The sequence below is a fragment of the Ascidia mentula genome, chromosome 2 (genome assembly GCF_947561715.1).
Source record: "Ascidia mentula chromosome 2, kaAscMent1.1, whole genome shotgun sequence".
Taxonomy (NCBI): domain Eukaryota; kingdom Metazoa; phylum Chordata; class Ascidiacea; order Phlebobranchia; family Ascidiidae; genus Ascidia; species Ascidia mentula.
The window spans coordinates 9,268,582-9,280,367 of NC_138567.1; the positions used below are offsets into that span (position 1 = coordinate 9,268,582).

General features: G+C 38.6%; 2 protein-coding genes across 4 annotated transcripts; one reads left to right on the forward strand and one right to left on the reverse strand.

The window, feature by feature from the left end:
• The first annotated feature begins 676 nt into the window (after positions 1–676).
• On the forward strand, positions 677–6,828 carry LOC145888979 (uncharacterized). Of its 3 annotated transcripts, none has more exons than XM_082979847.1 (19): positions 677–822; positions 1,295–1,356; positions 1,460–1,520; positions 1,622–1,674; positions 1,743–1,809; positions 1,977–2,156; positions 2,218–2,319; positions 2,808–3,421; positions 3,745–3,912; positions 3,969–4,108; positions 4,301–4,352; positions 4,410–4,506; positions 4,584–4,644; positions 4,901–5,015; positions 5,080–5,134; positions 5,331–5,410; positions 5,591–5,711; positions 6,103–6,290; positions 6,577–6,828. In XM_082979847.1, the coding sequence occupies exons 1-19, from the start codon at positions 750–752 to the stop codon at positions 6,649–6,651; spliced, it is 2,364 nt and encodes a 787-aa protein (XP_082835973.1). In that variant the 5' UTR covers positions 677–749; the 3' UTR covers positions 6,652–6,828. The 3 variants fall into 3 exon arrangements, with proteins under 3 accessions (XP_082835973.1, XP_082835975.1, XP_082835974.1); XM_082979849.1 differs by having other exon boundaries at positions 4,910–5,015; XM_082979848.1 differs by having other exon boundaries at positions 1,746–1,809.
• Positions 6,829–7,647: 819 nt separating this feature from the next.
• LOC145889257 (speckle targeted PIP5K1A-regulated poly(A) polymerase-like) lies at positions 7,648–11,453 on the reverse strand. Its single transcript, XM_082980177.1, has 7 exons — positions 11,313–11,453; positions 10,851–11,044; positions 10,309–10,412; positions 10,132–10,234; positions 9,905–10,048; positions 9,345–9,753; positions 7,648–9,129 (listed from the first exon to the last, which is right to left on the reverse strand). The coding sequence occupies exons 1-7, from the start codon at positions 11,377–11,379 to the stop codon at positions 7,811–7,813; spliced, it is 2,340 nt and encodes a 779-aa protein (XP_082836303.1). The 5' UTR covers positions 11,380–11,453; the 3' UTR covers positions 7,648–7,810.
• Positions 11,454–11,786: the final 333 nt, after the last annotated feature.

Below are 11,786 nucleotides of genomic sequence, written 5' to 3' on the forward strand. Positions count from 1 at the left end.
AATCCACCCAAACGTAAATACCGAGAGAGCCGCTAGGGTACAGGTTTATGTTGTGTTCCCGACCGAAGCAGTAAAATAATAATTTAAAATAATTAAATGATAATTATTGTTGATTTATGCAATGATCTTTTTTTTAAATCCTACACAACGCAATGTTTATTTGAGCATTGAAATTTTTTTATCTTTTTGTGACGTAGGGAATGTGAACAATGAATATATTCCTCACGGAAATAATACCATAGTCGTTGTCGCTTTCCTATGATCAATTTTACAATTTTATCAATTTGAATAGATCTTAAACGCTACAACAAACATGAAGATTCTGCAAATAAAGCAATACCCTAGGGCGAAAAACAATTTCACAAATTTTACGCATGACGTATCCCGAAAAGGAGACGCAAGAAGTCAACAAGCACTGCAAGGCGTGCATTGTAAAAATTAATATTCAGGTTTTTTTTACCTGTACTTTGTAGTTTTCCCAATTGGTGTTTGAAGCTAACATTGTAAACAACCAATGTTTTTATCATGCATACAATTGTGTTAAAAGTTGGCTTAATGTGTTTTTTGTTTTTCCTGTTGGAATTTATAGGTTTTTGCTGAATTTTGTTTGAATAAGATATGTATTTTTCCATCATTACCAATAGTATCAGAAAGGTTTGTTTTTATTTGCAGGTCAGACTAAGCTTGTATAATTGTGCACTTATTGTAGCGGTCTCTTTGGCTATGACATACATTTGATACTCAGCATAATGAATCCGAATGTTTATGGCTATCAGCCGGGCGCTTCCAACTATGTGCAACGTGGATCTGGAGGTTATGAAGGTAATAACATGTTTATGATAATTTTTTTCTAAAACATACCTGTTTAGAGTCGGTTATTAAGTAAAACTTTTCTTGTTTGCCAAATTGGAACAGATGTCATACACCATGTTATCTGTGTAAAGACAGCTAATGTATTAACACACAAAAGACATTCGTTTGTCTGCACAATGAATGACCGAGGTAAAAAAATTCTTCACAAAGTATTAGATTTGGAAAGTTCATGATTTGCAAGAGAGAGTCTTTTCTGGTGATTGTTAAATATGCAGACAAACTGACATTTTTGTATGTTAATGCATTAGCTAATTGTTTTTTCCCAGATTGTCTGTCAACTTTTTTATTCATGACAGTGTACAACTTTCCAAACTTGTGTGTAAAGCTCATACCAGTTGTTGTTATATGTGCTTTAAAAAGAAAACCATCACACATTAAATCTCGTACCAAGAGTCTTATTTATCTTCTGCACTTGTTGCAGGGCCAGGCACTACCAATGCTAGCTTGCCAATTAATTACCAGCAGCAGCCACCAACACAACAGGTACAAATATTTTTAATAATTTTACACATTTCAGTTATACAGTTTGCAATGCTCCTGTTGTTACTGGTAGTTTTGATTGACTTACAAATCTTATGCCTTTTAGACTGCCCTACACAGCAGTTGGGGTTATCAGCAGCCAATGCCACAGACAGTTAATCCAATAGGTAAATCAGTACTCTGAACAATCTCTTTACAATTAAAATGCAATGTGACTTTACCAACAAATAAATTAAATGATATTTTGTAAAATATATCCTCTTTATAGTAGGTCAACACATGACACCACCTGTATCCGCTAATGTCAACCAAAATCAAATGGTAAAACAATATCTAGATTGTATATAATGTTTGTTTTTTTCTAACAACACTGCTGTTTTTGCATTCAGCAGGCACCAATGCAATATGCCAATGTCCCTGTTGGCGAAAAAATTTGGACTGAAAGAAGTGAACCAGGTTCTAATTTGTTTGTTTTCCTTTCTTTATGCGAGTTTTGTCCATAAGCTTTGTGCTGTATTTACTGCTTTTCAATTTTTCAATAGAAATATATCTGAATTTATTATGTATACCTTTCTTTTTTGCTGTCCCCTTGTATCTATAACAACGTACATAATGGTGTTTAGCGGCAGTGGTTCCAAAACCGCAAGTAAACTTTTCCACTGGTTCTGCAATGGGTGCAAGCTTTGGGGAGGATTTTAATCAAACAGAACTTTTCCAAGGACAGCCTGTCCTTCGACAATCAAATCCACCAGCACAACAGACTTACCAAGCAAAAACAGCTGCTCCTACTGCACAACAAAATGGTATATATCAATTTGATTCTCTGTTGTTTGTGAGCTGTTGCACTGACAACTTGCTTTGCAGGAAACAAAGTTACAAACAAAGAAGCATCTGACCCAAATTGGACTGCACCGCCGCGATATGTAAATACTCCAGCTACCAACAAACCTAACCCAAAAGTTATTGGTAAGGGGGAATCTATCATAGTCTGTCTATTTTTTAGTCACATAAAACAAATTTTTTTTGGCCTACAGAAATATTAGTTTTTTAGTGTTTAAACTGATTATTTATATAAAATTAAGTTTTCAATATACTTTCCTTCAATAAGGTCTGTTTTTTTACACACACAAATTTAACTTTAGGTATTGCCAAGCACCTTTTCAGTCCAGCTACAGTTTCAACAAAATCTCATTAAAAATGCATTAATGAAAACACTATGTGGTGATTTTGAAACAACAAGCCAGCAGAACTTTTTGCTTTGGCAAACTTTAATAGTCTTAAGTTTCAGGCAAGGGCTAGCTAAAATACTTATTGGATATACCACATTTTTCATTACACATGTATTCCTACAACCCTTTATACCAAATATGTGCATTACATATTGTGTGGATATATTCCATCTATGTCACCACACCCTGGAAATTAGATGAGGTTAAAGAACTTCTAATGTTTAGAAGATGAAGAGGAAGATGAAGAGGAGGAGGAAGAAGACAACGATGTGGAGGATGACGCAACTAAAGACCCTTGGTTTGAGCCGGAAGAGGAAGAAGAAGATGACTTTGTGCCAGACATGTCGGGTTCAGATGAGGATTTCACTATTGGAAGAAAGAGAAAGCCAAGGAAGGGCAGAGGGGGTCGTAGAGTGACAAGAAGTCAATCACTGAACACGAAAAAGGGAGCGTCAAGGTCGGGGAGAAGAAAGAGACGTTCGCAGGATGACTTTATTGATGATGATGATGACTCGGATGATACCTATGCCACGGTTCCTATCCGACGTGGTCAACCTGCCTTGGGGAGAAGTGATTTAAGTGATGATGAATACTTGCCCAAGGGCAAAAGAGCCAAAGTGGCACCCAAAAAACCAGCACCCAAGCGTGGTCGAATGCGTAGTAAATCCACCCCACTGACCAGCAAGGGTGGGCTGAAATATGAAGTTTATTCAGATTCGCCAGATGATGATGACGACGAAGATGCTTCTGATAGTGATGAGGAGGAGATTATGTTACACAGAGGGCAGCCTGTAACAAACACAAGAACATCATCAAAATGCAGTGAAGTCAGCAAAAAGGTACGTCCACCTCCAGCAAACTAAATCTGATTTGAATTATATATTTAGCCTCTGTAACAGAGGCTCTGTTAATCAATTGTGTAGGTTATTTTAGTTAAATGATAAAGGTACTGAACTGAATTAACTGATTGGTCGGACTACTTACTGTTACATTTGTCCCAAGGCTTAATCATGCTTGCTAACAGAAAGGAAATATTGCCCCAATTTCATAAAAAAATTTTGAATGAAAGTGATCTAAATTTTTAAATATATGGCTTGAAGTGTAATATTTGCTTCAATGCGTAAACCTACTTTGACATTGTATGCATATCATTTTCTGCCAGACATCATCAACATTGTCGGAACAAAGCCAGGTAGTTTTTCTGGTTGATCGCAACATGCAGGAGAGAATCAAACGACTGCCAGTGGATTGTTTGTATTCAGATTCCAACTACATTTGGCGATTGCAAAATTCTGTGCTCGTCAAGTTTAAGCAAAGGGGAGATACAAATGTAAGAAGAATGACATTTTCAAACTTGTTTATTTGTAAAATTGAATGTTTTTTCAGTATTTTCAAGCTACATCGAACTACCTTAATTATTTGCCGGAGATGGAGAAAAACTATGCGCCAGTGAGTGTGGAGTTTTTAAAAGACTCTGGAACTGATGTTGTGAGACTTTTTGATGTTCCGGAGTTGCCCGGAAGTGGGTGAGTGGTCGCCTTGTTCTTTTTATACTAATTCTAAAGCAATTTACACACTTTAGACCATAAAATAGCAAAGTGTAACTGAAAAACAGTTTGGATTGTGTATTGCCTCATAAACATGCAAACAGCAATTTAAAACATCAAAACATTTTTAAATCACTATGTACATTTTTTCAAAGAATTGTATTGTTTTAGGACATCACAATCTGGTGACAACATGGACTTCCAAACAACAAAGCAGCCTGCAGTATGTGTATTTTTTTATTTAATTGTCTTGTGTCTTTTTTTTACGAGTGGCTTTTAGGTTAAAAAGAGGAGAGGAAGACCGCCAAAAAGTGCTCAGTTCAAAGGAGACCAACCAACTGCCAAGAGCAAAGTACCCCAAACCCCACCTGCCCAAGGTGTGTATTTGAAACTCAATCTTATATTTATTTAAAATGGGCAAAAAAGAGCTTTAGCTTTTCTGTATATTGTTTAGGCACAGAACGCAAAAGAGGTCGTCCTAAAAAATCAAAAGTTGAAGTCGAGTCGAAACTTGTGTAAGTGTAGAAAACTACTTGACGTTGCAACCAAACTTGCAGTGAATGTTTCAAAAAACTTGCAGTGAATATAGCTGCAATGCTGCTGTTAACTGACATACCTTAAATCAAACACTTTAAACACACCTGTGATCGACATTAGTGAAAGAAAATAAATCAGCTCGTTATGTTTATGTCAGTCAGCAGCAACATCAGCAAAAAGCGTTCACTGAATACTGTTCGCATTTAAAAAAAAATTTTATCTCATGTGAAATAGGCTTTTTAGTGAAGATGCAACTCCTACAGCAGAGGAAACCATAGCGGAGCCAGCACAAGAATTCTACCTGGATGATCCAGGGCTCCTCAGAGTAGTTGTGAACGATTACATGAGAGTAAGTATTCCTGTCATATTGTAGTAGACCTGGAGAATTTAATGTGACCTTCTTTGTTCTGCAGTGTTTGTCGAGGACTGATGCAAACAAAAATCTGGATAGAGAAAACAAAACTGAAGGTGGGTAAAGATATCAATATGGTTACGTTGTCTAAAATCTAAAAATTTGTTAGAGTTTTGATTAAACAATTTATAAAAATTATGTTTGTTGAAATCTTCAGACAATATAATTTTCGAACTGGATTGCGTCGTTAAAACCATGTTATTTTCTGCTTTTTCTATTAGCGTTTTAGTTTATTTTCTAATTGCTTTTTAGCAATGATAAAGTTTGAGCGAAAAATCACTGCCCTGAAGGCTCAATTGGTTGAGTCCCTTCCTCTGTCACAAGATTTCAAAGTAAGATCGATTGAAGTTCTATTTTTATTAGTTATACACACTTGCAACCATTCAACAGAAAAAACTTTTGACCAATTTGCACACAGATCTCTGTAAACTATTCAGTGGAATAGCTTCCTTAATTTAAAAGTCTGGTATTGCTATTACCCGGAAAATTATTCATACCCTTGCATTTCCTAGGATTTACTGGAAAAAAGTGAACCGAGTGCCATTGAACAATGCATGGACGACCACACATGTCAGGCTTTGACAGATGGTTCTGCAAACAAAGCCACCAAGCGGTTTTGTTTCCACAACCTCGGTTAGTATCTCACATTTCTACAGAAATGGTCATTTGGCAATCTTGGTCAAGCGTCATTTCCCAGGTACTGACAGTCGTATTTTGAGCAACAACAATCCAGCAAAGGTCATTTATTCAGGATTCCTTGATGTTGGTACTGCAATTGTCTGTTGGCCAATATTATGTTTTACTGCAATACCATTTTACCGTTGATGGTATTCCAAAATTGCTGACTGTTGCATTCAAGCATTTTTATTATTTTTTTAAGAAAGTTATTGCTCTTTTGGGATCCATCTAGATTTTGCCATAACTTCTCAGACTCTTTTTTCGAAGCTACCAGAAGTGCCACATAACAAACCAACGTCTCAATTACGTTTTACACCTAACCTATCTTGAACTTGATATTAATCAGGCATTGAGAAGAAATTTTTCGTCTGCGAATCAGTCGCTGAAAGATGTCGGGTTTGGGCCAAACTTCATCACTTTCCACAGCGGCGCAGTGAAGATGCACAGGACGTGATGAGAGAAATTGTGGATTACGTTGTGAGTCGGGAGGGGGAAGGAGACGAGGCCGCGGGACTTCCCTGTACAGAAGACCAGGTAGTTTGTTTTACCAATAAGTTTAATTTTGTATGAAAGCAGCGTGCTTTAAGCAGACCTAATTTACACGTTCCACTAGTTTGGATGTTTTTGGCAATAGTATTGTGTTTGTACATTGTAATTTTTTGTAATAAATCAAACAATTACGTGCTGTAAAACAATAATTTCTAAAAAAGTTCATATTAGATGTTACGACATCTGATGTGTTTAGGTTGAAGCTGATACAAACAGCAAAGGTAGTTAGGTATTCTGCGGCACATAAAAACCATATATTTCTGTTACGCAGTACCTGCGAGAAATCACTGATCTTATTCGCGAGGCAACCGAACTTGTGAAACCAACAGTTGTAGTTGGCCAGTGAGCTGTTCTGAGCGATCATCGGATCGTCGTCGGTACACCTTCAGCTCATCCAGCTCCCCGCCGCGTTTCTACGGAACTGCGCCACTTTGTAAAGTTTCATTTTTAACGTTTTTTCTATCGCGGCGCTGCTCGTCTTGTTTTCTTCATCATCAGACACTTGAATAAATCGTGGACAGTATATGTGTAATTCCTGTAGTGTGGGAAGTAACCCGAGTAATTGATTTCGCTAATATGTTGTGGTCTTCTGCTACTCCGTTCAAAGTTAGCCCCGCATGACGAAATCAGTTGTGGAAAATAAACCCTGATGCACTCTTACATCTTGGCTGGTGTCGTACGCGGTAAATATGTGTAATGGATTGAGGGATGTTCCACGCACAAGTTTATGACAGAAGGTTAAAATTTGGACCGAAAACGTGAAAAAAAAACAGTTACAACCCAGAGAAGGTGGTATTCTTTTTCAAATCCACGGCCCTGGCTGGGTGATACGTGCGGTGTTTACAATCAGTGCAAGTCAGTGGCCATTTGCAGTTGTTACATCTGCTGCCGTTTTGTTGAGGTTTCCTGGCTATCGTTTTACAACTTTTTGGTAGGTACTCGATTTATTTGAACAATCTTGTGCAACTGGTTTGTAAATTCAAACGCAAACAGAAGAGCAAGGCTGTATCATTTCAAAAAGAGCATGGCTGTATCATTCGAAGACTGACCTATATAAGAACTTAAGATCCTTAGGTTTCATAGCTTGCCGAAGGATAAAATGAAATCACCGTATTTTGCGCAATTAACTACTACATAATTGAACATTGAAAGTATGGACTGCAATGAGACAGAAACCGATGAAAACCCACTGTATTTTGTGCAATTAACTACTACGTAATTGAACATTGAATACCAGAAGTATGGACTGCAAGGAGACATAAACCGATGAAAACCCGAGATACTTGGGATTTGGACTCTATAGAAGAGCCAGCGGACCTGTAGTATTAGGAGGCAACGATAAACTACCCCTTACTTTGCAAAACATTGTTATGTAATTGGCGTGAGGTAAAATGCCTCTTCAGTTTTTGTTCAAGCCACAATCCGCAACTTTTCATAACTTTTTGACATTTCGACAACATCAAATTTATATATACTTCGTTATATTTTTGCAATTACACCGAATTCTAAGCGTGTGGCATTTGGGCGAGGCACTTCTTCAGCAAGTTCGGCAAAAACATTTCGAGGTGGTGAAGGAAGTTGACGTAGTCGTTGTGGCCGTCGTCGGAAGTGCAGCGGAACTGCAGGCGCAACGCTCCGTCGTCTGCTACACAAACTCCGGTGGTGAAACAAAACAGGGGCGGCGCGTTGCTGTCGATGGACGAAGAACTCGTGTTGAGCTGTTGTTCCGGAGCGCTGGGATCTTTTTTATCCAAGTCGGCAAGGAGAAGTTGGGACACTTTTCTTTCCAGGTCCAGAAAGTCGGCGAGTCCTTTTTGGACGAGTCTGCGCCGCGCTTTCCTCCGACCCTGCCAAAGTCTTTGTCTGGCCTCGCACTGAATACGGCAGGGAAGCTGGACTGAAGACGTTCGGACGTCGCTCGAGTTTATGGCCACTTTCGCGCGCTTACAAAATGCGCAGTCATCGTCCTCAGCCGGTCGTTTTCTGCCTCCTGCGAGTTCGGGGCCGCTTACGTCACAGGAGTGCTGCGTTGGGAAAGTTTGGACCGCCACAGAAGAGTCCACAGCCTCGTTTCCATCGTCGAGGTGAAGGCTTTCTGGTTCGCTCTCGACACTGCAGTCCATGGCAAACACGTCGCGCAAAATCGTGACGAAGTAGCCAGCGGCTTTTTGATAATATTCGCTTTTCTCTGACCCTGCCGGGTTTAATTTAACGTCAAAACTGTAAGCATTTCCCTTTCCAGGCTCGGGTGCAGCTGTCTCCTGATCATCGCGCTTACGGTGGTGGTCTATGAAGAGCTCTAGTAAACCCCAGGTATTGGAGTACATGGACTTGTGCTGGTATCGTCTCATTTTAACCACGAGAGCCGCGTTGTGCATATGTCTGTAGAAATTCTGCATGTGGCGTTCGGTGACATTGCCGGCCACGTTATGAGAAAGTTCGAACGGGTCTTGGATGTTCAGGGCACCGAGGCGAAACTTCCGTGCACCACCATCGCCATTGTTAAACACCCCGAACCCATTTGGTGTAAAGCTTTCATAACTGGCCGATCGGGTATCCAACACGGTCTTAGAGAAGTCCACCTTCGCGTAAAACTGGAAGAAATCAGCGAGCAAACCAGGCAAAGAGTGATCTGTGACTTTCGGTACGAGGTGTGCTTCGACCAGGGTGCAATCCCAACCGTTTACAGACACACGCTCGGTGATCGGGACATGCGAGGTCATTTTTGACAAGCTGGAAAGTTTTCCCGAGTTTTGTAGAAAGAACAGAACAATAAGAGTGACAGCGTAGTTGTTTAATCTTGGCCCGTTGACGTGTATTCCACCTGGAGTATATTATACACACAGCTTACTTCGCGGCAATCTTAAATTTCTATTCACTGACGTTACTTAATTTATTGTGTAATTAACCAATAAGTATTATAAACTATGAAGTCAACTTTCTTTTTTTTCACTAAATCTTCAGAAACGGGAAAGAAAAGGCATAATTTGACAGACCCAACTTAATTTAAGTCTTGTTTGAAAAGAAAAGTTTACCTACCAGCCAGCTCCCAATGCTTCATCCAGGCTCGTACAACTATGACCAATGGTTTTAAGAGTGGAAATACATCACAGCAAAGTTGAAGGTATTTGGTGTTGACCAAAGCCAGTTCGTTGGAGAGGGAAAGATCGCACCTCACATGCGACCCCATGTGGCGAAATCGAACTAGCGGAAATCTCGTTTGACAGATAACTTTAATTTTGTGGCAATCTGGAACACATTGCTTTATAACTTCGCCGACGGCAGCAACAATTTCTTGACAGGTAGCTTTGTATTCCAACATTTCCATTTCTTTTCCATCGGAGTTTTCTTTTCGATGAACCTGGATTTCATGTAAAATATCAGGGTGGATCTCGCTGTGTTCAAAATGCAAATCCAGATCACAGCCGTGCATTCCAAATCCGTTCACCTGTATTAAATGGTCAACTTAACACTTCTAAACCGTAAACATCTGCTTTTTCTGAAAATTTAATGGTAGATGTGCAACATGCAAATAAGGTCAATGCAAGCCATAAACAACAATAAAAGTTTTCTGTTAATTTAAATATATTTATTGGTACCGATGATCCATATGGCTTTAGGACACAGTTGGGAAATGCTTCATGTAGGGCTGATTGCAGAAGTTTACAAATTAGGTTACGGATATGGATTTCCTCCCCAGACAATTTAACTTCCTCATATAAAAGGAGAAGCTGTTCATTTACCTGAGAAAACAGTTTTATTGTTGGCTATTACACCTGAAATGCACTTAAAACACTTCAGTTTCACTCAAAAGGTCAACTCTTACATTTTGTACATCGAGCAACTTCTGCCACAGCTTCTCATCAATCACAATTATCTTTTGATTGGATCTTTCCTTTTTAGTCTGTGGTTTGTGATCTTTAAATTCTCTGTACATTATAGTATTGGGTATCAAAACATGTAAAGAATAAATAACCATGATCCAACTTTCAGTTGCTCACACCTTGGTTTAATCGTAATGGGGTTCCCACCAATAGCGGGGTTTTCCAGGGCAAGCACACTTTGAACAGTTTCCTCACATTCCAGTTCCACAATGGCATATTGTTTCTAAACAAATCAGGTCTGTTAAGTTAAGTTGGATACAACAATAAGACCAGGCAATGGTAAGACTTTCGTGTAAGCAACATATAGTGATATTTTTCATGTCAAGCAACTTCAGAATCACATTTTTGGCCTCAGAAATCCTTTGAAGTCATATATTACAAACATCAAAGCCCAGCTGACAGCACTCATTTTAAAACATAAGATTGTAGCAACTGCATTACCCAAAGCAACATATCTTTGTCACTTTGGAACTTAACATTATCAGCAGTTGCAGTTATTGTCAATGTGAGTTAAACAATCCAAGCTCAAGATCTTGGAGCTGTGGATCATGAGTAATACCACATTGTAGAGGAACTGTCAGTTGAACATTGAATAACTTGCAACTCAGACCTTTTACTAATCATCACAGGCCAGTAAAATAGGTGCATGAATAATGCTTACGTTTGTTTTGTCAATTGTAACATTTTTTACATTTCCAAACTGCCCAAAGAAATCTGCAATAGCCAGTTCTGCAGCAACAACACTTTTCAATCCGCTAACATAAACAGATCGTTTTGCAGTGTCACTCCATTCCTTGATTCTTTCAATGTTCCGCGTATGTTTACGTCCTTTTAGATGTTGCTGATATGTTGTTTCTGTGTTAATGTGATATTTTATTTACCTCCATTCCGCATACATGATATGAATACACATTCGGGAGCAACTGTCTAAGAAACTTACGTTTCAGGTTAAAATCTTTCAGTCTTCTTTAATTAGACATATATAATCTTCAGGGCCAAATTGCAACAGAATGGGAAATGATTCCCAGAATCAATTCTCAAACATTCGGGAACGTTTATTTTATGATTTACAATAGATTACATGATAAATACATACACTAAATAGGTTGTTGTTGCATCTTACCATTTGGAATATGTGCAGAACAGGCATCACAATACAGACCACTAGAACTCGGTTCATCAGTTGACATGTCGGCGTATTAAACCATTATCACAAAAGCATTAGTCCTGCTCCTCGGCTCGCACAAAAACGTTTCTTGAACGAAGCAAAGATAGTTGACTTTCAGAATTCTCAAATTGAGATAAGTCATGCGTGCAAGTTTCGCGCGAATTTTATGATATCTATTATATTTCCCTTCAAATTCAAAGATCGCAAATATCGCTCATAATTAAAGAAAGATGTCAATAGAAAAAGGCATGATGAGGTTTTAACAACGCCAGGTCTGTACAACGCGTCTACATTGTTTTACAAAACAGAGCATTTTCGCACAAATATATCCGAAATTCTCTCGAGCTGACAAAATGTAGGCCTACTTTTAAAATAAATACTCAGATTAATTGTATTCGCCCTGGCATACAATTCGTGAAGAGATTAAAA

Excerpts from the sequence above, each read along its gene's own strand:
- LOC145888979 (XM_082979847.1), top strand. The coding sequence starts at position 750 with ATGAATCCGAATGTTTATGGCTATCAGCCGGGCGCTTCCAACTATGTG. Across the intron at positions 2,320-2,807 it reads ACCTAACCCAAAAGTTATTG|AAGATGAAGAGGAAGATGAA; the intron begins GTAAGGGGGAAT and ends TCTAATGTTTAG. Across the intron at positions 3,913-3,968 it reads AGCAAAGGGGAGATACAAAT|TATTTTCAAGCTACATCGAA; the intron begins GTAAGAAGAATG and ends ATGTTTTTTCAG.
- LOC145889257 (XM_082980177.1), bottom strand. The coding sequence starts at position 11,379 with ATGTCAACTGATGAACCGAGTTCTAGTGGTCTGTATTGTGATGCCTGT. Across the intron at positions 9,754-9,904 it reads TAAAGCCATATGGATCATCG|GTGAACGGATTTGGAATGCA; the intron begins GTACCAATAAAT and ends CATTTAATACAG. Across the intron at positions 9,130-9,344 it reads GAAGCATTGGGAGCTGGCTG|GTGGAATACACGTCAACGGG; the intron begins GTAGGTAAACTT and ends AATATACTCCAG.